General features: G+C 35.2%; 4 protein-coding genes across 4 annotated transcripts; all 4 read left to right on the top strand.

Annotated features, from left to right (window-relative positions):
* Positions 1-386: 386 nt before the first annotated feature.
* LOC311081842 (macrophage mannose receptor 1-like) lies at positions 387-3,017 on the top strand. Its single transcript, XM_084112546.1, has 5 exons — positions 387-430; positions 742-895; positions 1,210-1,569; positions 1,650-1,958; positions 2,082-3,017. The coding sequence occupies exons 2-5, from the start codon at positions 862-864 to the stop codon at positions 2,450-2,452; spliced, it is 1,074 nt and encodes a 357-aa protein (XP_083968672.1). The 5' UTR covers positions 387-430; positions 742-861; the 3' UTR covers positions 2,453-3,017.
* A 4,510-nt stretch (positions 3,018-7,527) lies between these two features.
* LOC311082018 (macrophage mannose receptor 1-like) lies at positions 7,528-10,929 on the top strand. Its single transcript, XM_084112760.1, has 4 exons — positions 7,528-7,632; positions 9,341-9,766; positions 9,842-10,177; positions 10,312-10,929. The coding sequence occupies exons 1-4, from the start codon at positions 7,584-7,586 to the stop codon at positions 10,686-10,688; spliced, it is 1,188 nt and encodes a 395-aa protein (XP_083968886.1). The 5' UTR covers positions 7,528-7,583; the 3' UTR covers positions 10,689-10,929.
* Positions 10,930-12,826: 1,897 nt separating this feature from the next.
* LOC311081532 (macrophage mannose receptor 1-like) lies at positions 12,827-16,146 on the top strand. The gene is made up of 4 exons (XM_084112078.1): positions 12,827-12,931; positions 14,629-15,000; positions 15,076-15,423; positions 15,534-16,146. The coding sequence occupies exons 1-4, from the start codon at positions 12,883-12,885 to the stop codon at positions 15,902-15,904; spliced, it is 1,140 nt and encodes a 379-aa protein (XP_083968204.1). The 5' UTR covers positions 12,827-12,882; the 3' UTR covers positions 15,905-16,146.
* A 1,901-nt stretch (positions 16,147-18,047) lies between these two features.
* On the top strand, positions 18,048-27,255 carry LOC311080980 (macrophage mannose receptor 1-like). Its single transcript, XM_084111300.1, has 4 exons — positions 18,048-18,152; positions 19,862-20,224; positions 20,297-20,623; positions 26,679-27,255. Exons 1-4 carry the CDS (start codon positions 18,104-18,106, stop codon positions 27,062-27,064), a joined length of 1,125 nt encoding a protein of 374 aa, XP_083967426.1. The 5' UTR covers positions 18,048-18,103; the 3' UTR covers positions 27,065-27,255.
* The last annotated feature ends 16 nt before the right edge of the window (positions 27,256-27,271 follow it).

Genomic DNA, 27,271 nt, shown 5'->3' with positions numbered 1-27,271 from the left:
TAATAAATATTGATGAACCTATGGGAAGATTTTTACAGATGTCATCACACTCATCCTCATCATCCACAGTGTCAAACCTGCAGAAGAACGTGTTTATTTCGTCTACCAAACTAAGACTGCAAACTGCAGGACTATTGCTTTTATTGCAACTTAAGAAGCAACTTTTTTTAAGAAGCAACTTAAGAAGCAACTTTTTTTTTTATTGCAACTTAAGAACAGTCCTTTTGTGATTTTACATGTAAACTTAAGAAATTTTGTGTTACACCTTTTGCATACTGTAAGTATACAGCAAATCCTCAATAGCCCATGTGTAATCAGACTCAATTTGCCTGTCAGTCTGACTGTCTCTGTCCATCCTAAAATTATGGCATGATTTGAATAATTCTGGCATTTCCTTCAGCACAGCACAAACAAACAACCTAATCCACAGGTAAGAAGGATCTTTTATTTCTCTGTTTTATGATCAGTTTTTATTACTTAGCCTGTAAATGATACTAACATACTGTTTGTAGGCCTATAAGCAAATCTGATTGCATTGCTTGTCATTGTTTGTTTATTGATGCGATGCACATTTAGACGTGTATGAATTGATGGTACTGTTTGGGTGTGTCATACAAGAAGTCTTTAGCCTTTGTATTAATAACAGAGAATCATAATGAATAAGTAATTATTGAGACATTTTTGATTTCTTATATTCTCTAATATTTTTCTGTTTTCTATTTCCTCCAATCCATTGATCAGTCAAACTCCTCATTGAATCAACAGACCAAACAACAAAAAATGTTCATTACACTACATGAATAAGATTCAGATCATTCAATAAAATATAAGATTCTGTTTTAAAATTAACTGAGCATTACCATGGTACTTCTATGTGTCCTGCTTCTCCTCTGGGGTGAGTATTTAATCCGGTCTTTATTATTTTTTGAGCAGCTTTGAAAAAAAAAGTTCCTCTCACAAAATATGTTTATGCATGTTAAAAATAAAGCAGTATAGTATGTATTTTTCTTATTATTTTATTGAGAAATTATAGATCTTTTAATTGTATAAGTCAAAATGAGGTCCTAGGCAAGGCACTACAGTCTCTAATTATTATGCTTTTTTTCTTTTCTTTTTTTTTTTCACATGTGAATGTTTTTGAAAGATATGAATGCTTTTCCAGTCAAGATGTCAAGAGTATTTCACTAAAAACTAAATATATGTTCTCAGGTCTTCCTCTTTCAAGTGCTGCAGGCCGACTGAGAAGATTTTACTTGATTAATGATACAGAAATGCTTATAAATGAAACACAAAATGTTTGCAGAAGTAACTACACTGACCTCGTCACAATCTATGATGAAAAAGAGAATATGGAGTTAGTTAATATTCTCAATAATAGTGTGAATAATGTGAGTGTTGGTGGCTGGATTGGTGCCAAAAGCTGTAAATGGTCAAATGGTGATCCTGCCACATTCACCAAATACAGCGACACTTTTAATGAAAAATGCTGTGGTGCCGTAAACACTGGTGGAAGATGGGAGTGTTTCAATTGTAGTTCAACAAAAATGTACTTCATGTGTTATGATCAAGGTAATGATTTCTAAGCTGTTTATATCTTATAAATGTCTAAATGTCATACATGAGTAAAATTTTTGTCTGTATCCATACAGGGAAAGAACCATACAGTTTAATCCGTGAAAACAGAACCTGGTCTGAGGCTCAGCTTTACTGTAGAGAGAATCACACTGATTTAGTCAGTATCAGAGATGAGACGGAAAATGAACGAGTGAAAGTGGCAGTAAATGGGAGTAACTCTTGGATCTGGATCGGCCTCGAATACAGTGACAGCCTTGACTGGTTTGATGGCGGACATTCTGCTTACAAACAGAATAGTTCATCTCAAGGATGCTTTACATTTCTCTTATCAAATGGGTCTTGGTCCAAAAGTAACGCGGGTAACTATTCTGCTCTGTGCTACAGTAAGTTAACAAATTATTTTATGCTTTAATATCCAACATTTCCACGTCTACCATATACTTCAATAAATCAAAACATGCAACTATTTTTTTATTTATTTGTATTATTATAATTATTTTCCTCAGAGAGCTTCATTCATGTCAGTAAGAATAAAATGTCCTGGGAAGAAGCTCTGGATTGCTGCGACCATAACACGAATACAACTGAACTCCTGACCATTCAATCCAAGAACGATCAGATAGAAACGGAGCGAGAGCTGAGAAGAAAGAAAATCTCCGGGCCAGTTTGGGTGGGACTCAGACAGAGTCGACTTTTCGGGTTCTGGATTTGGATCAACGGGCTTCATGTGGGAAACTATAGCAACTGGAAAGGGGAAAGTCCACCAGAACATCAGATGTCCAAGCACTGCGGTGCCATAGAGGAGGTGGACGGTCAATACAAATGGGTTGATAAAGACTGCAGAAACAAATATAGTGTTTTATGTGAGAGGAAGTAACCCATACACAAAAGAAATATATTTGAAATATATTTTCAGTGTATATTTTGGAATATATGCAAATATTTGAAATTGGCCCAATAAATATATTTCACACTTAACATCATATATTTTTGTTATATTTCAGAATATATGCCACATATATTTTGACACTTTTGGGGACCCATACAGAAAAAAATACATTGAAATATATTCTGAAATATAACAAAAATATATGATGTTAAGTGTGAAATATATTTATTGGGCCAATTTCAAATATTTGCATATATTCCAAAATATATACTGAAAATATATTTCAAATATATTTCTTTTGTGTATGGGAAAATAGGCCCTTTGGTTTATGCGGTTTTCATTTCCCCTCCCAAACAAGAGGAAAAAGAGCTCATGTGTTCAGCAGTAAACAGCTCTATCTTCATGTCTTGTATAATAAAGCCTATAAAGCTAATGCTATCCTGTTGCCTGTTTGATTTTTATTTTTATCTCATTTATTTTATCATTTTACTTTTGTAAACCTTTATGTCGTATACTAAAAAATAACATTAAAAGTTGTTTATGAGTGCATATTATATCATTGAGTCTTTTTATTGTGTTGATATGCATTTGTACTTGGCAAAGTAACAATAGAGAACTGTATTGTAATTTAAAGGGATAGTTCACTTTGAAATTAAATTTTGGTGTGTTTTAGCTTACCTCAAGGGCATCCAAGATGTAGGTGTCTTTTTTTCCTCAGTAGTTTCAATTTTGATATTTTTAGGTCAAACCGTTCTTGTCTGTCAGTCATATAATGCAGGTCTATGGTCACTGTCTCAAAGAGCATGCACAGAGTCCAAATTAAAACAATTCCCCATCGTAAGTACACATTGATGGCCTAAGACACGAAACGAGCGGTTTGTGTGAGAAAACGAACAGTATTTATATCGTTTTTACCTCTTATACACAGCCACGTCCAAGTGATCTGATTTGACGTGTACGCATATAAACGTACGATATAAATACTGTTCGTTTTCTCACAAAAACCGCTCGTTTCGTGTCTTAGGCCATCAATGTGTACTTACGATGGGGAATTGTTTAATTTGGACGACGGGGAATTGTTTTAATTTGGACTCTGTGCATGCTCTTTGAGACAGTGACCATAGACCTGCATTAAATGACTGTCAGACAAGAACGGTTTGACCTAAAAATATCAAAATTGAAACTACTGCGGAAAAAAAGACACCTACATCTTGGATGCCCTTGAGGTAAGCTAAAACACACCAAAATTTAATTTCAAAGTGAACTATCCCTTTAATACATTGGCTATTTATGACTCAGCAAATCATGGAATGTATTTTTAGGATAGGATTTTTAAGGGTTTGGAGAGGTTTTATAAAATACAATCAGAAAAATGGTTAAAGAAACTTATTTGTAGGCTTGTAAATCAAAAATGTGATTTTAACACACATTTTATTCCTATGGATGGATAGACATTGAACATTGGACATGCTGATCCAAAACATAAACCCATTTATATGAACAAGTTTAGAGACTTACAAAATGTTTAAGAATTCAGTGAATATTGAATTCAAATGATTTTTCATTTTGATAGTATTTATAATAAATGAGATTGTTGGTTAACACATTGACATATATTATAGACAATTTTAAAAAACAATAACATTACACTGTAAAATTGTTTTTCTTACATATACTTGTTGAGCTTTGATGATAAATTTGCCATTAAAAAGGTCTTTGTGAGACAAAGTTCCTCTTCTGATAAATGTATATCATAATTATATCGTGATTGTGCATATTCAGGTACAATTTCAGTCAGAAAAATTGTAAAGATTTATAAAATGTTATATTTTAAATGATGTCAACATGATATTGTGTAGATCTCGGTCTCTAAACGTACAGAAATTCCTGGTACACACACATCACAAATGCAACAAATTGCATTTGAATCACATTACATTGCAAAAAGGAACATTATACATCAGTGTCACACTTTTAGATGCTTTATAAAGTTAGAAAAACCGCTGTAGGGAGAGAAGTTGGGCATATGTGATGCTGGTCTGTGTGACAGAAACCCTAAATCACATAATGCAGACTCAGCGCTGCACTTATTGACAATCCTATATAGCGCTGAGGCTGTAGGAAAGATGCACTTTGATCACTGTGATTAAATAACACGAGCAACACAGTTTACAACCAGCACAAGTTTCCTGTGTGAGCAAATACAGAAGCATCAGTCATGTAGAGAACAAACCCGGCCAGCGTCTGTGATCCATCACAACTCTGAACCCTGATCCAGACCCTTTCATGAGCTTCGCTTTATTCTTTCTCTAAATCACAGCACAGAAGCTGCAGGACAGTGACTATCTCAACACGCCGTCCTCTGTAGTTCCCAATGGGCCCAAAATCCTAAAAAACACTTACAAATGAATTATGAGCACTGATACCATTAAATGGAGAGCCCAGAAGGTTTATATTATAATTCTGGAGTGAGCTATCTATAGCATTCAGAATCATCTTAATGGCTGAATGAACAGCCTTTCACTACTTTACACATTTATAAACAAGCCAGTTTCATATTTTTAAGAGCATTTTGAAATATAAAAGCATATGATGAAATATTTGTGATTGTTATGTTGCTTTCAAAAATGTTCAATTCAAATATACAAATACAGAAATAGAAAGTTTCACCATCTGCCAGGAGGGGCCAGTTAGAGCATGCTAACCATCCAAACGCAGACAATTTATGCATAAAACATGTCTTATCAGAATAATCTGATAATCTGACTGCAGTCATTACTTTTATGCATTACTGTGTATTGATTCTGAGGATGATCAGATAGAGAGAGATGTACAAAAAAGGAATTCTTTCTTTCTGTTTTTTATTTACCTAAAGGGTCCCACTTTATTAGGTGTCTTTAACTACTATACTTACATTTAAATGAATCATTTGATACAATGCACTTATTGTGCACATATATGTTTTTACATTGTACTTATATATAAAAAAATCCATATGTAATTAATTCCTGTAAGTGTCATTACATATTTGCAATGTCCTAAACCTACATGTATCCACGTCAATATGTTCTGCAATACAACATGGACATAATACGTAGGCTACATTGCACTTATTTTTTGATGTAAGCACATGTTTAAGACACAAAAACATGTTCTAAGAATGTTTTGCCAACGTTATCGCACGACCAATTCGTATGAATCCGTACAAGTGAGTACGAGGTGGCTAATTCGTACGAATTCGTAGGATTGATGGGGGTGGGGTCAGGGGTAATATGTACGATTTAGCAAAAATCGTACGAATTCGTACCAGTGAGGTCGTATGAATTCGTACGAATTAGCCACCTCATAAAATAGGCTACTTACGAATTGCCGTGAGATCGGGTTGGTTTTGCTAACGTTCTCATTAAGTCATGAAAATGTTATTTAAATTTTCATTTTTTAAATTTTAAATTTCAGAACAAAAAAAACACCATGAATGATGTATAGATAATGTTTCTGAGCAAACGTTTTGAGAGCTTTATTAAAGACCAGTGGCCAGTTGCATAAACTGTTAAGACTAGTCTTACAAGTTAGTCATCCAATTTTATTTTATTCTTTAAGACTGTTAATAACTTTTTAAAGTCAGTAACATAAAAACATAGATTGGTCTAATTTGACACCAAACAGTAAGACTGATTACCCCTAACTAACTTCTAGTTGATCATACTAGTTCTTAAGACACAGTCTTAACATAATGGCTATGTTTATGCAACTGGCCCCAGAAAACTTTGAGCGAACGTTCTATTAATGTTACTGGAAGAACGTTTGTTCATAACTTTGAGAGAACCTTGCCAGAACGTTCCCTGTTAGCTGTGAAATCAGACAATAAGCTGTCAGTTTAGTGTTTAGAAAGAATAATGAAGTTGTCATATATATATATATGCATGCCTCAAACGTGAACTTAACACTGTTAGTTGGTTGAGGCACATCAGAACAGGACATTGCAGAGCCCAGTGAGTTTGAATATGGACACATTATAGATGATATTTGACTAAGGTAATGTTGTTTATGCAAACACTGAATGAAAGAAAGCAGGCTCTGAGGATCAGGAGGAAGGAACTTTTCTTTTTTTTTTATTAATTCAAACCACACATTTGAATTTATTGTGAAATGGAAGAAGCAGTGGCTGCAATACTCATAATCCATGAGTGTACAGTACACATGCACAGATGATGTCAGGGTCTATTTACTGTACACATCATTGTCTTTTACTTTTTATTTATTTTTATTTTATTTTTTTATTTTTATTTATTTTTATTTTTAAGTATAGCAGTTCTAAGAATGTAACATTCACACCACAACCACGTCACATTAGGAGTTAGGACCATCCTATTGCGTAAATGACACAAACACCTTTTTGCACCACTATACTGAAATACCATTTTGCTCCTTTTCTGACCACCATTTTATTTTCTCTAAACACTGAGCTTAATCAAATGAATAAACTGATCAGTGATTAATAGTGATGTCCCTGAACATGCATACACATTACTGAATATTACTGATATGATGTCTAACACCCAAGTGAAGCTACTGATTAACTACTGCTCCAGCCCACTATAAAGTCATCTATAAAAGTACAGTATGGGGTTTTCTTCAGCACATTATCAGCTGAAATCGTCTTCTCACCAGGTAAGACTGAACGAACTTTACTACCTCTGTTTGCCTTCAGTCAAGAATGCATTTTATGTAAAGCAGAATATTTTTAATCTCTTGTTTTCTCAGGTCAGCATACAGATGAAGGAAATACTGGACTGTACATACACTGAAAAAAATGATTTGTTGAAATTAATCAATTTTTTTATCGTAAGTGGTTGCATTCAATTGATTTTATCTACATTTATACTAAAATTGATTAAGTTCAACTTAATACATTTGTTTAAATGTAGATAAAATCAATTGAATGCAACCACTTACGATAAAAAAATTGATTAATTTCAACAAATCATTTTTTCAGTGTATGAAGAACACAAGTAATTATTGAGCCAATTTTGATTTCTCAAATTCTCATTTTTCTTTCATCAGATCACGAGAACGAGATTCAGACCATTTGATAAAATATCAGATTCTGGTTTCCAATATGTCAAACATTGCTCTGGTATTTCTGTCTGCCCTGCTCATATTCTGGGGTGAGTATTAAACCATGATTATATAATATGTTGCTGAGCAAATTTGCAAAATAAAAAATACAAATAAATACAGGGTGAAAAAAACAGCTGTTTTGCATGTGAAAATGTAACAGATTTGTTCATGTTAATGACATTCTCTGTGTAATTAAGAAAGAGATCGCTTAACAGGTTAAATGATTTTATCATCAAGGTCATGGACAGGCGCATGTCTATAATGTCCATATATTAAAGTTCATATTTCACATAACACATGTGTAGGGTAAGATGAGGGAAGTTGCCCCCCTTAAAGCATTAATTCACCCCAAAATTAAAATGATATTATCAATTACTCATCCTCATATCGTTCCAAACCAGCAAGACTTTCTCTCATCTTCAGAACACAAATGAAGATATTTTGATGAAATCTGAGAGATTTCTGTCTCTCTATCGACAAACTACCACTTTGACGCTTCAGAAAGTTCATAAAGAAATCGTAAAACTAATCTATATGAATTGAGCGGTTTAGTCCATGTTTTTTTTTATTTTTTATTTAAGAGACTTGATTGCTTTATATTATGAACAGATTGAATTTAGGCTTTTTATGCATGTTTTGCATGTGAAAATGTAAAAGTGCTTTTTTATATTAATGACATTCTCTGTGTAATTAAGATAGAGATCGCTTAAATTGTGCATTGGACACTTTTTGAGTTGATTTAGGTGGGTTTATTTTTACTGCATATCTAAAATGATTTATCAAGGTGATTTTAAAATTATTTTATCATTACCACAACTGATGCATGAGATGGTGAATATTTTTATGTGGATAAAAGTCTAAATTAAATCCATTCATTATATAAAGCAATCGAGTCTCTTCAGAAAATTTGGACTACATTTTGGACTCAGTTCATATGGATTAGTTTTACCATCGCTTTATGAACTTTCTGAAGCGTCAAAGTGGTAGTTTGTCGATAGAGGGACAGAAATCTCTCAGGTTTCATCAAAAAGATCTTCATTTGTGTTCAGAAGATGAATGAAAGTCTTGCGGGTTTGGAATGACACGAGGGTGAGTAATTAATGACAGAATTTTCATTTTTTGGCAAACTATCCCTTTAAGCCTCGTGTTTTATGAGCAGTAAGATAACCGTATTCATCCACACAGTCACACAGAGCTGAAGCACAACCAAAACAATGTTCTTCTGCAAATAAATGGTATAAATAACATATAGCAAGAACAATTAATATTATAAATTATTAGTTGCATATTGTTGTTATTATTATCTGCATCGCACTGGTCATCAAAATGCAGTATATTCTAATGTCTATATGGTAATGTTTTATAAATGATAAATAGCATTTTCACAGTATGACGACACTTAAAAAATGTATATGACCAATAAGTCATGACAACTTATGTTTTTACATTACTTTAACTCTATAAATTACTTTAAATTCTATAAGTAAATCTTATAACATTTAAATTGAAATTACTTGTACAGCCAATTTGATTATACTTTAAAAAAAATTAAAAATTAAAAATTAAAATAAAAAAAAAACTTAAAAAAACTTAAAAACTTTTTAAGTTGATATAGGTGGATTTATTTTGACTGCATATCTAAAGATTTATCAAGTTTTAAAGTTATTCATTATTTCATTATGTACATAACATACTGTATGCACATGTTCTCCCAGTTTTTCCAGTAAATTCTAAAAACTGAATATTTCTCCTCAGCATTTCCTCCTCCAACTGCTGAGAGTCGACTAAGAAAATTCCACATAGGACCGGACAGAACTAATAGAACAACTGCTGAGAGTCGACTAAGAAAATTCCACATAGGACCGGGCAGAACTAATAGAACAACTGCTGAGAAAGAATGCAACACAAACTACACTGGCCTCGTCACAGTTTATGACCAACAGGACAATATGGAACTATTTAAACTGATGATCACTGAAAGCGTGCCTGTGATTAATGCCTGGATTGGTACTTATGGAGGAAATCGCAGTATGAAATGGTCGAATGGTGATGATGTCACATTTAACAGAAGTCTTCCAGAAACATGTGGGGGGGAAATGTGCTGTGCTGCTATGAAAGCTGATGGAGACTGGGAATCTCTCCAATGCAACGAGACAAAACACTTTATGTGTTATGAACAAGGTAATAAAATATTGCCTTATTTTAATATTTAATTTTACAATTAATTAAAACAATATAATTTTCTTACACCTTTAGATGTTGGTCGAAAATCATACAACTACAGTTTAATCCGTGAAAACAGAACCTGGTTTGAGGCTCAGCTTTACTGTAGAGAGAATCACACTGATTTAGTCAGTATCAGAGATGAGACGGAAAATGAACAAGTGAAGAACAAGGCAAAAGGAGAGCATAACAATCCTTTCTGGATCGGCCTGCTGGAGGACACGGTGGAATGGGCTGATGGAGGACAATCTGCTTACAGAAACTGGTCCCCTAACCCTAACCCTAACCCTGGCAACAGATCACGTTATCCTGAAGCTTTCATGGATTCAAGTGGGAATTCAACTGGGAAGTGGCAAAGAAGTTCTAATGGTAACGCCTTTCCGCTATGCTATAGTAAGACAACACACTTGCTTTGAAATTCAAATAAGTTCTGGTCTAGCATCGCATGCTTTTGTAATTCATAGTGAAAGTATTTAACTCTTTTTTTGTATACTTTTCCTCAGAGAGCTTAATTCATGTCAGTGTGAATAACATGTCCTGGGAAGAAGCTCTGGATTACTGCGACAATCCCGCAAATACAACTGAACTCCTGACCATTCAATCCGAGAACGATCAGATAGAAACGGAGCGAGAGCTGAGAAGAACAGTTCATAAAATCTCCGGGCCAGTTTGGGTGGGACTCAGACAGAGTCGACTTTTCGGGTTCTGGATTTGGATCAACGGGCTTCATTTGGGAAACTATAGCAACTGGAAAGGGGGAAGTCCACCAGAACATCAGATGTCCGAGCACTGCGGTGCCATAGAGGAGGTGGACGGTCAATACAAATGGGTTGATAAAGACTGCAGAAACAAATATAGGGTTTTATGTGAGAGGAAGTAAAATAGGCCCTTTGGTTTATGCGGTTTTCATTTCCCCTCCCAAACAAGAGGAAAAAGAGCTCATGTGTTCAGCAGTAAACAGCTCTATCTTCATGTCTTGTATAATAAAGCCTATAAAGCTAATGCTATCCTGTTGCCTGTTTGATTTTTATTTTTATCTAATTTATTTTATCATTTTACTTTTGTAAACCTTTATGTCGTATACTAAAAAATAACATTAAACGTTGTTTATGAGTGCATATTATATCATTGAGTCTTTTTATTGTGTTGATATGCATTTGTACTTGGCAAAGTAACAATAGAGAACTGTATTGTAATTTAATACATTGGCTATTTATGATTCAGCAAATTATGGAATGTATTTTTAGGATAGGATTTTTAAGGGTTTGGACAGGTTTTATAAAATACAATCAGAAAAAAATGGTTAAAGAAACTTATTTGTAGGCTTGTAAATCAAAAATGTGATTTTAACACACATGTTATTCCTATGGATGGATAGACATTGAAATATGGACATGTTGATCTAAAACATAAACCCATTTATATAATGAACAAGTTTAGAGACTTACAAAATGTTTAAGAATTCAGTGAATATTGAATTCAAATGATTTTTCATTTTGATAGTATTTTTAATAAATGAGATTGTTGGTTAACACACACAGCAAAAACTCAAGAGTGTTAAAATGTTAAAATATGAGTGTTAAATTAACGCTCAGAATTTTACAATGTAGAAACAATGGATTCATCTATTCACACCGGTCATGAATATTAGACATGCTGAAGTTTGTAATGAAGAACAGTTTGATGATGATTTTGGTCACTTTGGTCAAACTTGGGCTTTAAACATTGAAGATGAATGTGAAGCTGTGGTCGTCTTTGCAAACCCACTTTTTGAGCACAACTTCGAAAATATGCATTATGGCAAATATGAAGGTCTAAGATGATATAAAGGTCTAAGGTTAGAGGAAAAAGAAAGTAAATAGTATTTTTGTAATCTCCTTTAAAGTACAAATGTACCATGGTTTTAGAAATGTGATCTTTGTATTCATTTCATATGTCTTTGGTGTGTTTTCTGTCTAAATTTGAATGTTAATTTGAATTTTAGCAGGAAGGGTTGACAAAATGTGTTTTTTTCCTCATTGGATGAACAGATAACGGTCATATAATCTTCTGACACACATATTTATGTCTAGTCCGTCTAGTTGGGTGAAGAAACTCATATCAGGTGAGTCTCTCTTTACTTAAATGAGAATTAAATGCTTTAGTGTTTCTTGCAGTTTTGTCATCAATAGCTGTTTATGATACTGTAGACTACATGTTTCACAGTATTTATGGTTGAAATTTAGTGAAAGCAAATTTAAAATTAAGTGAAAGTTTTGCTGCTATTAGATTAATGCTCTGCTTTTAACATGGTCGACACAGTATTCTGGTCTCCATTATGGAGAGTTGTGTTGGACTATGAGGCACTTTTTTAAAACGCTGATAACAGACCAACATTGAATCAAGATCGATATTTAACATTGATTTTTTTCATCAGGTTTGCACCTTGAAATGATGTTATTTCAATTATAAAGATCAAGATGGACATTAAAATAAAATCACTTATTTTACATTGAATCAACATTGAAACCATAACAAATCAATCTTGCTTTATGTACAACACGATCTTAATTAAATCTTAAATAAATAGAACAAATCTTACTTTAATTCTATGCTGGTGAATCACGTCCGTTTTTACATCTTTCAAGCAGAGACTATGTTTAATTTCATTTAGAAAGTGTGTTATATTATTAATGCATTTTACAGCAATCACTTATGAACGATTTCAGTGATGAGGGAAGAAAAAAAAAAAGCATTATCAGCAGTTCAGATCAACAGTTTCCCAAAATCACCTGATCATATTTTCTCTTGGCTTTATATATATATATATATATAGACTGACTCTAATTTGAGAAGAATATCCTAGTTTGTAAAATAAAAAATGAAATTAAGCCATCTTTTGCAAGATATCTATTTAAAATGTAACATACAAAAGATAACTGTAGATATCTGTGAAATAATCAGAGAATCTGATCACAACGAACACAAGTAATTATTGAGCCAATTTTGATTTCTCAAATTCTCATTTTTCTATCATCAGATCACGAGAACGAGATTCAGACCATTTGATAAAATATCAGATTCTGGTTTCCAATATGTCAAACATTGCTCTGGTATTTCTGTCTGCCCTGCTCATATTCTGGGGTGAGTATTAAACCATGATTATATAATATGTTGCTGAGCAAATTTGCAAAAAAATAAAAATAATAAATACAGGGTGAAAAAAACAGCAGTTTTGCATGTGAAAATGTAACAGTATTTGTTCATGTTAATGACATTCTCTGTGTAATTAAGAAAGAGATCGCTTAACAGGTTAAATGATTTTATCATCAAGGTCATGGACAGGCGCATGTCTATAATGTCCATATATTAAAGTTCATATTTCACATAACACATGTATAGGGTAAGATGAGGGAAGTTGCCCCCCTTAAAGCATTAATTCACCCCAAAATTAAAATGATATTATCAATTACTCATCCTCATGTCGTTCCAAACCCGCAAGACTTTCTCTCATCTTCAGAACACAAATGAAGATCTTTTGATGAAATCTGAGAGATTTCTGTCTCTCTATCGACAAACTACCACTTTGACGCTTCAGAAAGTTCATAAAGAAATCGTAAAACTAATCTATATGAATTGAGCGGTTTAGTCCATGTTTTTTTTTTTTTTTTTTTTAAGAGACTTGATTGCTTTATATTATGAACAGATTGAATTTAGGCTTTTTATGCATGTTTTGCATGTGAAAATGTAAAAGTGCTTTTTTATATTAATGACATTCTCTGTGTAATTAAGATAGAGATCGCTTAAATTGTGCATTGGACACTTTTTGAGTTGATTTAGGTGGGTTTATTTTTACTGCATATCTAAAATGATTTACCAAGGTGATTTTAAAATTATTTTATCATTACCACAACTGATGTATGAGATGGTGAATATTTTTATGTGGATAAAAGCCTAAATTAAATCCGTTCATTATATAAAGCAATCGAGTCTCTTCAGAAAATTTGGACTACATTTTGGACTCAATTCATATGGATTAGTTTTACCATCGCTTTATGAACTTTCTGAAGCGTCAAAGTGGTAGTTTGTCAATAGAGAGACAGAAATCTCTCAGGTTTCATCAAAAAGATCTTCATTTGTGTTCAGAAGATGAATGAAAGTCTTGCGGGTTTGGAATGACACGAGGGTGAGTAATTAATGACAGAATTTTCATTTTTTGGCAAACTATCCCTTTAAGCCTCGTGTTTATGAGCAGTAAGATAACCGTATTCATCCACACAGTCACACAGAGCTGAAGCACAACCAAAACAATGTTCTTCTGCAAATAAATGGTATAAATAACATATAGCAAGAACAATTAATATTATAAATTATTAGTTGCATATTGTTGTTATTATTATCTGCATCGCACTGGTCATCAAAATGCAGTATATTCTAATGTCTATATGGTAATGTTTTATAAATGATAAATAGCATTTTCACAGTATGACGACACTTAAAAAATGTATATGACCAATAAGTCATGACAACTTATGTTTTTACATTACTTTAACTCTATAAATTACTTTAAATTCTATAAGTAAATCTTATAACATTTAAATTGAAATTACTTGTACAGCCAATTTGATTATACTTTAAAAAATTAAAAATTAAAATAAAAAAAAACTTAAAAAAACTTAAAAGCTTTTTAAGTTGATATAGGTGGATTTATTTTGACTGCATATCTAAAGATTTATCAAGTTTTAAAGTTATTCATTATTTCATTATGTACATAACATACTGTATGCACATGTTCTCCCAGTTTTTCCAGTAAATTCTAAAAACTGAATATTTCTCCTCAGCATTTCCTCCTCCAACTGCTGAGAGTCGACTAAGAACATTCCACATAATAAAAGAAAAAACAGTTATTAGAGCAACTGCTGTGAAAGAATGCGAAATAAACTACACTGGCCTCGTCACAGTTTATGACCAACAGGACAATATGGAACTATTTAAACTGATGAAAAACACTACAAAAGTGGCTAATGCCTGGATTGGTACTTATGGAGGAAATCGCAGTATGAAATGGTCGAATGGTGATGATGTCACATTTAACAGAAGTCTTCCAGAAACATGTGGGGAAATAGACCTATGCTGTGCTGCTATGAACGCTGATGGAGACTGGGAATCTCTCCAATGCAACGAGACAAAACACTTTATGTGTTATGAACAAGGTAATAAAATATTGCCTTATTTTAATATTTAATTTTACAATTAATTAAAACAATATAATTTTCTTGCACCTTTAGATGTTGGTCGAAAATCATACAACTACAGTTTAATCGATGAAAACAGAACCTGGTTTGAGGCTCAGCTTTACTGTAGAGAGAATCACACTGATTTAGTCAGTATCAGAGATGACACGGAAAATGAACAAGTGATGAAGGCAGGAGAACAGTATAACAATCCTTTCTGGATCGGCCTGCTGGAGGACACGGTGGAATGGGCTGATGGAGGACAATCTGCTTACAGAAACTGGATTTCCCCTAACCCTAACCCTGACCCTGACTACAGATCACATTATCCTGAAGCTTTAATGATGTTGAATGGGAGTTGGCAAAGAAGTACTGGTAGTAACTTCCATCCGCTATGCTATAGTAAGACAACACACTTGCTTTGAAATTCAAATAAGTTCTGGTCTAGCATCGCATGCTTTTGTAATTCATAGTGAAAGTATTTAACTCTTTTTTTGTATACTTTTCTTCAGAGAGCTTCATTCATGTCAGTGAGAATGAAATGTCCTGGGAAGAAGCTCTGGATTACTGCGGCAATCACACAAATACAACTGAACTCCTGACCATTCAATCCGAGAACGATCAGATAGAAACGGAGCGAGAGCTGAGAAGAAAGAAAATCTCCGGGCCAGTTTGGGTGGGACTCAGACAGAGTCGACTTTTCGGGTTCTGGATTTGGATCAACGGGCTTCATTTGGGAAACTATAGCAACTGGAAAGGGGGAAGTCCACCAGAACATCAGATGTCCGAGCACTGCGGTGCCATAGAGGAGGTGGACGGTCAATACAAATGGGTTGATAAAGACTGCAGAAACAAATATAGGGTTTTATGTGAGAGGAAGTAAAATAGGCCCTTTGGTTTATGCGGTTTTCATTTCCCCTCCCAAACAAGAGGAAAAAGAGCTCATGTGTTCAGCAGTAAACAGCTCTATCTTCATGTCTTGTATAATAAAGCCTATAAAGCTAATGCTATCCTGTTGCCTGTTTGATTTAGATTTTTATCTAATTTATTTTATCATTTTACTTTTGTAAACCTTTATGTCGTATACTAAAAAATAACATTAAAAGTTGTTTATGAGTGCATATTATATCATTGAGTCTTTTTATTGTGTTGATAGGCATTTGTACTTGGCAAAGTAACAATAGAGAACTGTATTGTAATTTAATACATTGGCTATTTATGATTCAGCAAATTATGGAATGTATTTTTAGGATAGGATTTTTAAGGGTTTGGAGAGGTTTTATAAAATACAATCAGAAAAAATGGTTAAAGAAACTTATTTGTAGGCTTGTAAATCAAAAATGTGATTTTAACACACATGTTATTCCTATGGATGGATATACATTGAAATATGGAGATGTTGATCTAAAACATAAACCCATTTATATAATGAACAAGTTTAGAGACTAACAAAATGTTTAAGAATTCAGTGAATATTGAATACAAATTATTTTTCATTTTGATAGTATTTTTAATAAATGAGATTGTTGGTTAACACACAGCAAAAACTCCAGACTCAAGAGTGTTAAAGTGTTAAAATATGAGTGTTAAATTAACGCTCAGAATTTTACAATGTAGAAACAATGGATTCATCTATTCACGCCGGTCATGAATATTAGACATGCTGAAGTTTGTAATGAAGAGCAGTTTGATGATGATTTTGGTCACTTTGGTCAAACTTGGGCTTTAAACATTGAAGATGAATGTGAAGCTGTGGTCGTCTTTGCAAACCCACTTTTTGAGCACAACTTCGAAAATATGCATTATGGCAAATATGAAGGTCTAAGATGATATAAAGGTCTAAGGTTAGAGGAAAAAGAAAGTAAATAGTATTTTTGTAATCTCCTTTAAAGTACAAATGTACCATGGTTTTAGAAATGTGATCTTTGTATTCATTTCATATGTCTTTGGTGTGTTTTCTGTCTAAATTTGAATGTTAATTTGAATTTTAGCAGGAAGGGTTGACAAAATGTGTTTTTTTCCTCATTGGATGAACAGATAACGGTCATATAATCTTCTGACACACATATTTATGTCTAGTCCGTCTAGTTGGGTGAAGAAACTCATATCAGGTGAGTCTCTCTTTACTTAAATGAGAATTAAATGCTTTAGTGTTTCTTGCAGTTTTGTCATCAATAGCTGTTTATGATACTGTAGACTACATGTTTCACAGTATTTATGGTTGAAATTTAGTGAAAGCAAATTTAAAATTAAGTGAAAGTTTTGCTGCTATTAGATTAATGCTCTGCTTTTAACATGGTCGACACAGTATTCTGGTCTCCATTATGGAGAGTTGTGTTGGACTATGAGGCACTTTTTTAAAACGCTGATAACAGACCAACATTGAATCAAGATCGATATTTAACATTGATTTTTTTCATCAGGTTTGCACCTTGAAATGATGTTATTTCAATTATAAAGATCAAGATGGACATTAAAATAAAATCACTTATTTTACATTGAATCAACATTGAAACCATAACAAATCAATCTTGCTTTATGTACAACACGATCTTAATTAAATCTTAAATAAATAGAACAAATCTTACTTTAATTCTATGCTGGTGAATCACGTCCGTTTTTACATCTTTCAAGCAGAGACTATGTTTAATTTCATTTAGAAAGTGTGTTATATTATTAATGCATTTTACAGCAATCACTTATGAATGATTTCAGTGATGAGGGAAGAAAAAAAAAAAAGCATTATCAGCAGTTCAGATCAACAGTTTCCCAAAATCACCTGATCATATTTTCTCTTGGCTTTATATATATATATATATATAGACTGACTCTAATTTGAGAAGAATATCCTAGTTTGTAAAATAAAAAATGAAATTAAGCCATCTTTTGCAAGATATCTATTTAAAATGTAACATACAAAAGATAACTGTAGATATCTGTGAAATAATCAGAGAATCTGATCACAACGAACACAAGTAATTATTGAGCCAATTTTGATTTCTCAAATTCTCATTTTTCTATCATCAGATCACATGAACGAGATTCAGACCATTTGATAAAATATCAGATTCTGGTTTCCAATATGTCAAACATTGCTCTGGTATTTCTGTCTGCCCTGCTCATATTCTGGGGTGAGTATTAAACCATGATTATATAATATGTTGCTGAGCAAATTTGCAAAAAAATAAAAATAATAAATACAGGGTGAAAAAAACAGCTGTTTTGCATGTGAAAATGTAACAGTATTTGTTCATGTTAATGACATTCTCTGTGTAATTAAGAAAGAGATCGCTTAACAGGTTAAATGATTTTATCATCAAGGTCATGGACAGGCGCATGTCTATAATGTCCATATATTAAAGTTCATATTTCACATAACACATGTGTAGGGTAAGATGAGGGAAGTTGCCCCCCTTAAAGCATTAATTCACCCCAAAATTAAAATGATATTATCAATTACTCATCCTCATGTCGTTCCAAACCAGCAAGACTTTCTCTCATCTTCAGAACACAAATGAAGATATTTTGATGAAATCTGAGAGATTTCTGTCTCTCTATCGACAAACTACCACTTTGACGCTTCAGAAAGTTCATAAAGAAATCGTAAAACTAATCTATATGAATTGAGCGGTTTAGTCCATGTTTTTTTTATTTTTTATTTAAGAGACTTGATTGCTTTATATTATGAACAGATTGAATTTAGGCTTTTTATGCATGTTTTGCATGTGAAAATGTAAAAGTGCTTTTTTATATTAATGACATTCTCTGTGTAATTAAGATAGAGATCGTTTAAATTGTGCATTGGACACTTTTTGAGTTGATTTAGGTGGGTTTATTTTTACTGCATATCTAAAATGATTTATCAAGGTGATTTTAAAATTATTTTATCATTACCACAACTGATGTATGAGATGGTGAATATTTTTATGTGGATAAAAGCCTAAATTAAATCCATTCATTATATAAAGCAATCGAGTCTCTTCAGAAAATTTGGACTACATTTTGGACTCAGTTCATATGGATTAGTTTTACCATCGCTTTATAAACTTTCTGAAGCGTCAAAGTGGTAGTTTGTCGATAGAGGGACAGAAATCTCTCAGGTTTCATCAAAAAGATCTTCATTTGTGTTCAGAAGATGAATGAAAGTCTTGCGGGTTTGGAATGACACGAGGGTGAGTAATTAATGACAAAATTTTCATTTTTTGGCAAACTATCCCTTTAAGCCTCGTGTTTTATGAGCAGTAAGATAACCGTATTCATCCACACAGTCACACAGAGCTGAAGCACAACCAAAACAATGTTCTTCTGCAAATAAATGGTATAAATAACATATAGCAAGAACAATTAATATTATAAATTATTAGTTGCATATTGTTGTTATTATTATCTGCATCGCACTGGTCATCAGAATGCAGTATATTCTAATGTCTATATGGTAATGTTTTATAAATGATAAATAGCATTTTCACAGTATGACGACACTTAAAAAATGTATATGACCAATAAGTCATGACAACGTATGTTTTTACATTACTTTAACTCTATAAATTACTTTAAATTCTATAAGTAAATCTTATAACATTTAAATTGAAATTACTTGTACAGCCAATTTGATTATACTTTAAAAAATTAAAAATTAAAATAAATAAAAAAACTTAAAAAAACTTAAAAAAACTTAAAAGCTTTTTAAGTTGATATAGGTGGATTTATTTTGACTGCATATCTAAAGATTTATCAAGTTTTAAAGTTATTCATTATTTCATTATGTACATAACATACTGTATGCACATGTTCTCCCAGTTTTTCCAGTAAATTCTAAAAACTGAATATTTCTCCTCAGCATTTCCTCCTCCAACTGCTGAGAGTCGACTAAGAAAATTCCACATAATAAAAGAAAAAACAGTTATTAGAGCAACTGCTGTGAAAGAATGCGAAATAAACTACACTGGCCTCGTCACAGTTTATGACCAACAGGAAAATATGGAACTATCTAAACTGATGATCACTGAAAGGGCGGCTAATGCCTGGATTGGTACTTATGGAGGAAATCGCAGTATGAAATGGTCGAATGGTGATGATGTCACATTTAACAGAAGTCTTCCAGAAACATGTGGGGAAATGTGCTGTGCTGCTATAAACGCTAATGGATACTGGGAATCTCTCCAATGCAGTGAGAAAAAACACTTTATGTGTTATGAACAAGGTAATAAAATTTATTAAAAACTTAATTAATTTTACAATTAATTAAAACAATATAATTTTCTTGTACCTATAGATGTTGGGCGAAAATCATACAACTACAGTTTAATCCGTGAAAACAGAACCTGGTTTGAGGCTCAGCTTTACTGTAGAGAGAATCACACTGATTTAGTCAGTATCAGAGATGACACGGAAAATGAACAAGTGATGAAGGCAGGAGAACATCACAACAATCCTTTCTGGATCGGCCTGCTGGAGGACACGGTGGAATGGGCTGATGGAGGACAATCTGCTTACAGAAACTGGTTATCTAAAACTGGCAGCTCAAATTCTTCTGAAGCTTTAATGATGTTTAATGGGAGTTGGCAAAGAAGTACTGGTACCTCCCATCCGCTATGCTATAGTAAGACAACACACTTGCTTTGAAATTCAAATAAGTTCTGGTCTAGCATCGCATGCTTTTGTAATTCATAGTGAAAGTATTTAACTCTTTTTTGTATACTGTAACAGTCACTGTCTGTCACATTATTTACCTGTCCTTATGGTCAATGCTATGTCCATCCCATCCACTAGGGGGCACCAGTAGCATCTATACCTTGTGTATAAAAGAGGAAGCAGAAGAGTAAGAGGTAGCTTCAGTATGAGTAACCACATGGTTAATGGCTGTTCTCTTCTTTAATCCTGGCTTGAGAAACGTTTTGTTTGCTGCTCAGCTAGGATTTTGTATTACTTGGAACTTGCATTGCCTTGAATGTTGGATTGAGAGTTTGCTTGGGTGCTTAGGACAAAGCAACTGCCCAAGGATTGTATTCAAAGACTCCCTGACTACAACCAGAAGAACAGATACTTCCTTTCATCAATACCTACCATTTGCAGATAAGACTGTTCATTCTAAAGACTGTTCACTTGATCAACTCCATTATTCGCCAACATCTTTTGGGACATTTCACACTCATCCACTCACACCATTACTTTTTATGTGATTTATTTAATGTTTGAGTTTGTTTGTTTGGTGTTTATGGTGCACTGTTCATGTAAAAAATTCAATATATGCTAAGAAAAGATTTTCCTTTCTTGTCTTTTGTTGATACATGTATACCCTGAACACAGAATCCAGTAGGATAGAATGCAAAATTGATTCCCCCTCATTCTTCTGTAATAGGCCTGGTTTAAATTAGCTGGGACAGTTATAGAGTGGCGCCCGAACAGGGACTTTTTGCTAAACAAGGGTTCAGGGTCTATGGTTTTATGTTTGTTTATCATTTGTTTTTTTTGTTCTGTTTTAGTTATGTCAGTTACATCACAAGGTGTGGAAGATGAGTACGAACCCAATCCTGATTTCACTGCTGGTCCTTTTGTCACCAGAAGAGATCCACGACCTGTGCAAGAACTCATTCATACTTTCAGTGACTTGTATCTCAACTCTGATGAAGATAATGATTCCAACACTAATCTTGATGTTATACTTCCTCCACCTCCTCCTCCTGATGAAGTAGTTCCTGAATTTCACCCCTCAACACAATTTATGGCTTCATTGACCAACCGAATAACAGCTTTGGAAGGTGAAGTTCAAGCCTGCACCCAAAAAGTGAGTCAATGTTGTTCACATTCTGAGTTTAAGGACCAGTGTCAAATGTTGGAGGAAAAGTTGAACTACAAGATTGAAAGGGAATGTGAGAGAGTCAAAAAAGTACTTGAGCTGAGTATAGCTGATTTGGGAAAGTCTATGGTGGATTGTTTGAAGAGGAGAGATGTGCAAATCGACACTAAGCTTAAGTCATATGCTCATGTCATGTCTACTCCAGTTTCTCTTCCTTTGCTCACCCCAGCCTTGCCAAAAGACTCTAATAGATCACGTACTGAGCAGCTTCATCACCGTACTCACAACCTGCCAGATACCACATCAACTGCTCCGTATCTACCTCCGGTAAAGGTGGAATTCCCACAATTTGGGGCAGATGAAGACAATGATCCGATTTCCTTTGTTGAGCGTTGTGAAGAATATTTTGCACTCAGACCACTCACTGACTCAGAAATATTAGCTTCGCTCACTTCAGTGTTAAAGGGGACAGCTAAGGACTGGTGGCTAGCAGAGAGAAGACACATTTTCACTTGGGACCAGTTTAAACAAGATTTCCTGCATGCTTTCTTGACTGATGACTATGAAGCTGAATCCGCCAAACGTTTGCTGGAGAGGAAACAAGGTCCAAAAGAACCAATTAGAGACTTTGCATACCATTATCGTGCCTTATGTTTAAGATGGAAGAAGGAGATGTCTGAGAAGGAGATCGTACAGTCCATTTTGAGGAATTGCAATCCTCGACTTGCAAGTTTGTTAAGGGGCACTGTAAAAGAGGTGAGTGAATTAGTAAGAGTGGGCACGCAAATTGAGAGAGATTTTGAAGAAGCCAAGAGGTATTGGAATCAGGCCAATACTGAAATGCAGAAGCGCAAGAACCAAACTGACAGAGATACCCATCACAAGTCCAATCCCTCACATGCACGTATTCTGCAGACCATTCCTAATGCCAACATGTTGAACTTGAAGTTTCTCGTCCTGCCAATGTTGATCCGAGGGAGATATTTTCAAGCTATGATGGATACGGGTAGTTCACTGACTCTAATACAAGAATCCTGTTGGAGACAGTTGAGTCGCAAAGAAAAGCTGAATTCTAGTCATGGTCAGACCTTCAAACAAGCTAACGGCCAAGTGTTATCAGCTTTGGGGATGTGGAACTGTGAATGTGAAGTGCAAGGAAGGAGGTATGATTTGACTTTGTATGTAATGAAGGACGAAGATCTCACTGTACCTATCATCTTGGGTATGGATTCTCTGATGTCTATGGGAATCAACTTGAATTTTCACAAAGCTCAATATACCTTACCTACCTCAAACCACTGCCAAGAAGAGACATTCCCATTCATGTCATCCAATTCTTCCAATACATTGCTATCTTTCTACCTTGCCTTACCACTACCAGAAGAGTCACCTGAAACGCAAACATTTGTCCATCAACTGGTCACCAGTGCAGACACATCTCCAGAATACCGGTCACAGCTCAAGCATCTGATGAGAGAATGGCCCACTGTTTGTACCAACGAAATAGGACACACTGATGTAGTCAAACATCGCATTATTACCACCAGTGAAGTACCTATCCTTAAGAGACCTTACAGAGTATCACCTGAGAAACAGCAATTCATCGAACAAGAAATCAAGGTAATGCTGGACAAAAACATCATTAGGCCTTCGCTTTCTCCATGGGCTGCACCGGTGGTCCTGGTACCGAAGAAGGGAGGTGGTCAGAGATTCTGTGTCGATTTTAGAGGTTTGAATTCAAAGACGTACTTGGACGGTTACCCCATGCCACAGATACATGAAATCCTTGAGTCTTTACATGGAGCAGCTATCTTTAGTACCCTCGACCTCAAAAGCGGATACTGGCAAGTGGAGATGGAGCCAGAGAGCATCCCTAAAACTGCTTTTACTACAGCATCGGGATTATATGAATTTCTTCGTTTACCTTTCGGCCTTAAAAACGCTGCTGCCACATTTCAGCGACTTATGGAGTTTGTGTTGAAGGATGTGAGGGGTAAGAGTTGTTTCGTATATATTGACGATGTCGTGGTTTACTCCAAGTCAGAGGAAGAACATCTAGCCCATCTAAGAGAAGTCTTCCAGTGTCTGAGTCGGGCAGGTCTCACTCTAAACCTCCAAAAGTGCAATGTAATGCAGAAATCCTTGAAGTTTTTGGGACATGTAATTTCCGCAGAAGGAATTAAAACTGACCCTGCTAAAGTTAAAGCTGTAGCCTCATTTCCTGTCCCCAAGTCACTGAAAGAGGTGCAACGTTTCTTAGGCCTAGCAGGATGGTACCACAGATTCATCCCTCAATTTTCTGAGAAAGCTGCCCCACTGCATTCCTTGAAAAGGAAAGGAGCTACTTGGACTTGGACAGAGGAGTGTGAACGCTCTTTTGAATTGATCAAGCATGAATTGACCAGTGCCCCAGTTTTAATTGCCCCAGATTTTTCAAAGCCTTTTAGAGTCCAGACTGACGCTAGTGACATTGGTTTGGGAGCCGTCCTGACCCAAGACATAGATGAGGTGGAACATGTCATTGCCTATGCCTCACGTCTCTTGCAAGGAGCTGAGAAGTCGTATTCGGTTTCGGAGAAAGAGTGCTGTGCAGTGATATGGGCAGTTGAAAAATGGAGGCCTTATTTGGAGGGACGACGTTTCGAGGTGATCACTGATCACGCTGCTCTCACATGGGTGTTTAACCATCCAAAACCATCTTCACGTCTGACCCGTTGGTCCATTCGCCTGCAAGACTTTGATTTCACCGTCAAGTATCGAAAGGGTCAATGTAACATTGTGCCCGATACCTTATCACGCAGTTTCCTAGATAACTCACCACTTGCTATGCTGGCACAGGTAAAATCCCAGGACTCATCAACCACTTTTTCTTCATTTCCTGTTGAATGGACAGACATTGCAAAAGCCCAACAGGAAGATTCAGACATTCAAGAGATCATCGGAAAAACAAAAACATCTGCCGATCCTGATCCCACACGCATTCATTACCAGTTGAAAAATGGATTTCTGTTCCGCAGCATGCCACAAGGACAGGGAGGGCCCAAACTTCAAATAGTCATACCCACCAGCTTAAGACAAGATTTTCTCAACTATGCACACAACAACCCTCTAAGTGGACATCTTGGCAGACTTAAAACTCTGCTAAGACTTGTGGACATTTGCTACTGGCCCACAATGCGCTCAGATGTGTGGAAACATTGTAAGGAGTGTCAAGTATGTCAACAACACAAACCATCCATTTCAAAACTCGCCGGCTATATGCAGTCTACGCCAGTAGTGGAACCTGGACATATGCTGGGTGTTGACCTCATGGGACCATTTCCCAGAAGTTCCAAGCAGAATGAGCATCTTTTAGTAATTGTGGACTACTGCTCAAAATGGGTGGAGTTGTTCCCTTTGCGTGTCGCGAAAGCTCCACAGATCGCACGCATCCTGGTGGAGGAGGTCTTCACTAGATGGGGTACCCCAGTGTATCTGGTGTCTGACAGAGGAACTCAGTTCACCTCACAATTAATCAGTCAAGTCTGCAAGCAATGGGGTGTCGTACAAAAGCTAGCCACGACTGCACACCCTCAAACAAATCTCACAGAACGGGTCAACCGTACTCTAAAAACCATGATTGCCTCGTATGTTCAAGACTACCACCGCCATTGGGATAGATGGTTGGCAGAGTTCCGTTTTGCCATCAACTCGGCATGGCAAGAGAGTACAGGATTCACTCCGGCAGAAGTCATGCTGGGTCGAAAGTTGAAGGGTCCTTTAGAAAGAGCAGTTCTCAAATCACCTGACCCAGATAACCCAGCATACCCAATTCTGGAGAAGTACAAAGAGCTGATCCAGACTGTACAAAGGAATGTAGCACGGGCCCAAGGGAAACAACGTCATTACTACAACCTACGAAGACGACCAGCTCACTTCCAGGTTGGAGACTGGGTTTGGGTTCGTACTCATCCTCAATCACGGGCTAGTGATGGTTTTATGGCCAAGCTTGCGGCAAAATGGAAAGGTCCTGCTAGAGTGATCAAATGTCTTGGTCCTGTAAATTACTCTGTGTCCTTTGTTGATGATCCTGATCATGTAGATTCTTTTCATGTTCAAAACTTAAAGCCATTTCATGGTATTGTGCAAACCCTTTCTAATTAAGGGGGGGAATATGTAACAGTCACTGTCTGTCACATTATTTACCTGTCCTTATGGTCAATGCTATGTCCATCCCATCCACTAGGGGGCACCAGTAGCATCTATACCTTGTGTATAAAAGAGGAAGCAGAAGAGTAAGAGGTAGCTTCAGTATGAGTAACCACATGGTTAATGGCTGTTCTCTTCTTTAATCCTGGCTTGAGAAACGTTTTGTTTGCTGCTCAGCTAGGATTTTGTATTACTTGGAACTTGCATTGCCTTGAATGTTGGATTGAGAGTTTGCTTGGGTGCTTAGGACAAAGCAACTGCCCAAGGATTGTATTCAAAGACTCCCTGACTACAACCAGAAGAACAGATACTTCCTTTCATCAATACCTACCATTTGCAGATAAGACTGTTCATTCTAAAGACTGTTCACTTGATCAACTCCATTATTCGCCAACATCTTTTGGGACATTTCACACTCATCCACTCACACCATTACTTTTTATGTGATTTATTTAATGTTTGAGTTTGTTTGTTTGGTGTTTATGGTGCACTGTTCATGTAAAAAATTCAATATATGCTAAGAAAAGATTTTCCTTTCTTGTCTTTTGTTGATACATGTATACCCTGAACACAGAATCCAGTAGGATAGAATGCAAAATTGATTCCCCCTCATTCTTCTGTAATAGGCCTGGTTTAAATTAGCTGGGACAGTTATAATACTTTTCCTCAGAGAGCTTAATTCATGTCAGTGAGAAGAACATGTCCTGGGAAGAAGCTCTGGATTACTGCGACAATCCCGCAAATACAACTGGACCCCTGACCATTCACTCTGAGAACGATCAGATAGAAACGGAGCGAGAGCTGAGAAGAAGGAAAATCTCCGGGCCATTTTGGGTGGGACTCAGACAGAGTCGACTTTTCGGATTCTGGATTTGGATCAACGGGCTTCATTTGGGAAACTATAGCAACTGGAAAGGGGGAAGTCCACCAGAACATCAGATGTCCGAGCACTGCGGTGCCATAGAGGAGGTGGACCGTCAATACAAATGGTGTGATAAAGACTGCAGATCTAATTTTACTGTCTTATGTGAGGCGAAGGAATATAGAGAGCTATAACTCTCTTACACAACTACTGTATGTTCTTCAGTGCTCTATTCTCTGTTTCAGTTATTGGGTGTAATTTCTAAAAACAATGTGATGAAATAAATGTAATGTAATTTAAAACACTTACAAGTTGTGAATTATTTCATTCAGTATCAATATTGCTTCAAGTGGTCAAATAATAAATAAAAGTGCAAAAGCAGTGCAATGTAGCTTCAAATA

The sequence above is a fragment of the Abramis brama genome (genome assembly GCF_963993115.1).
Source record: "Abramis brama genome assembly, chromosome: 4".
Lineage (NCBI taxonomy): Eukaryota > Metazoa > Chordata > Actinopteri > Cypriniformes > Leuciscidae > Abramis > Abramis brama.
The sequence above is the reverse complement of the archived record's forward strand: the minus strand, read 5'-3'. Positions and strand labels throughout refer to the sequence as shown.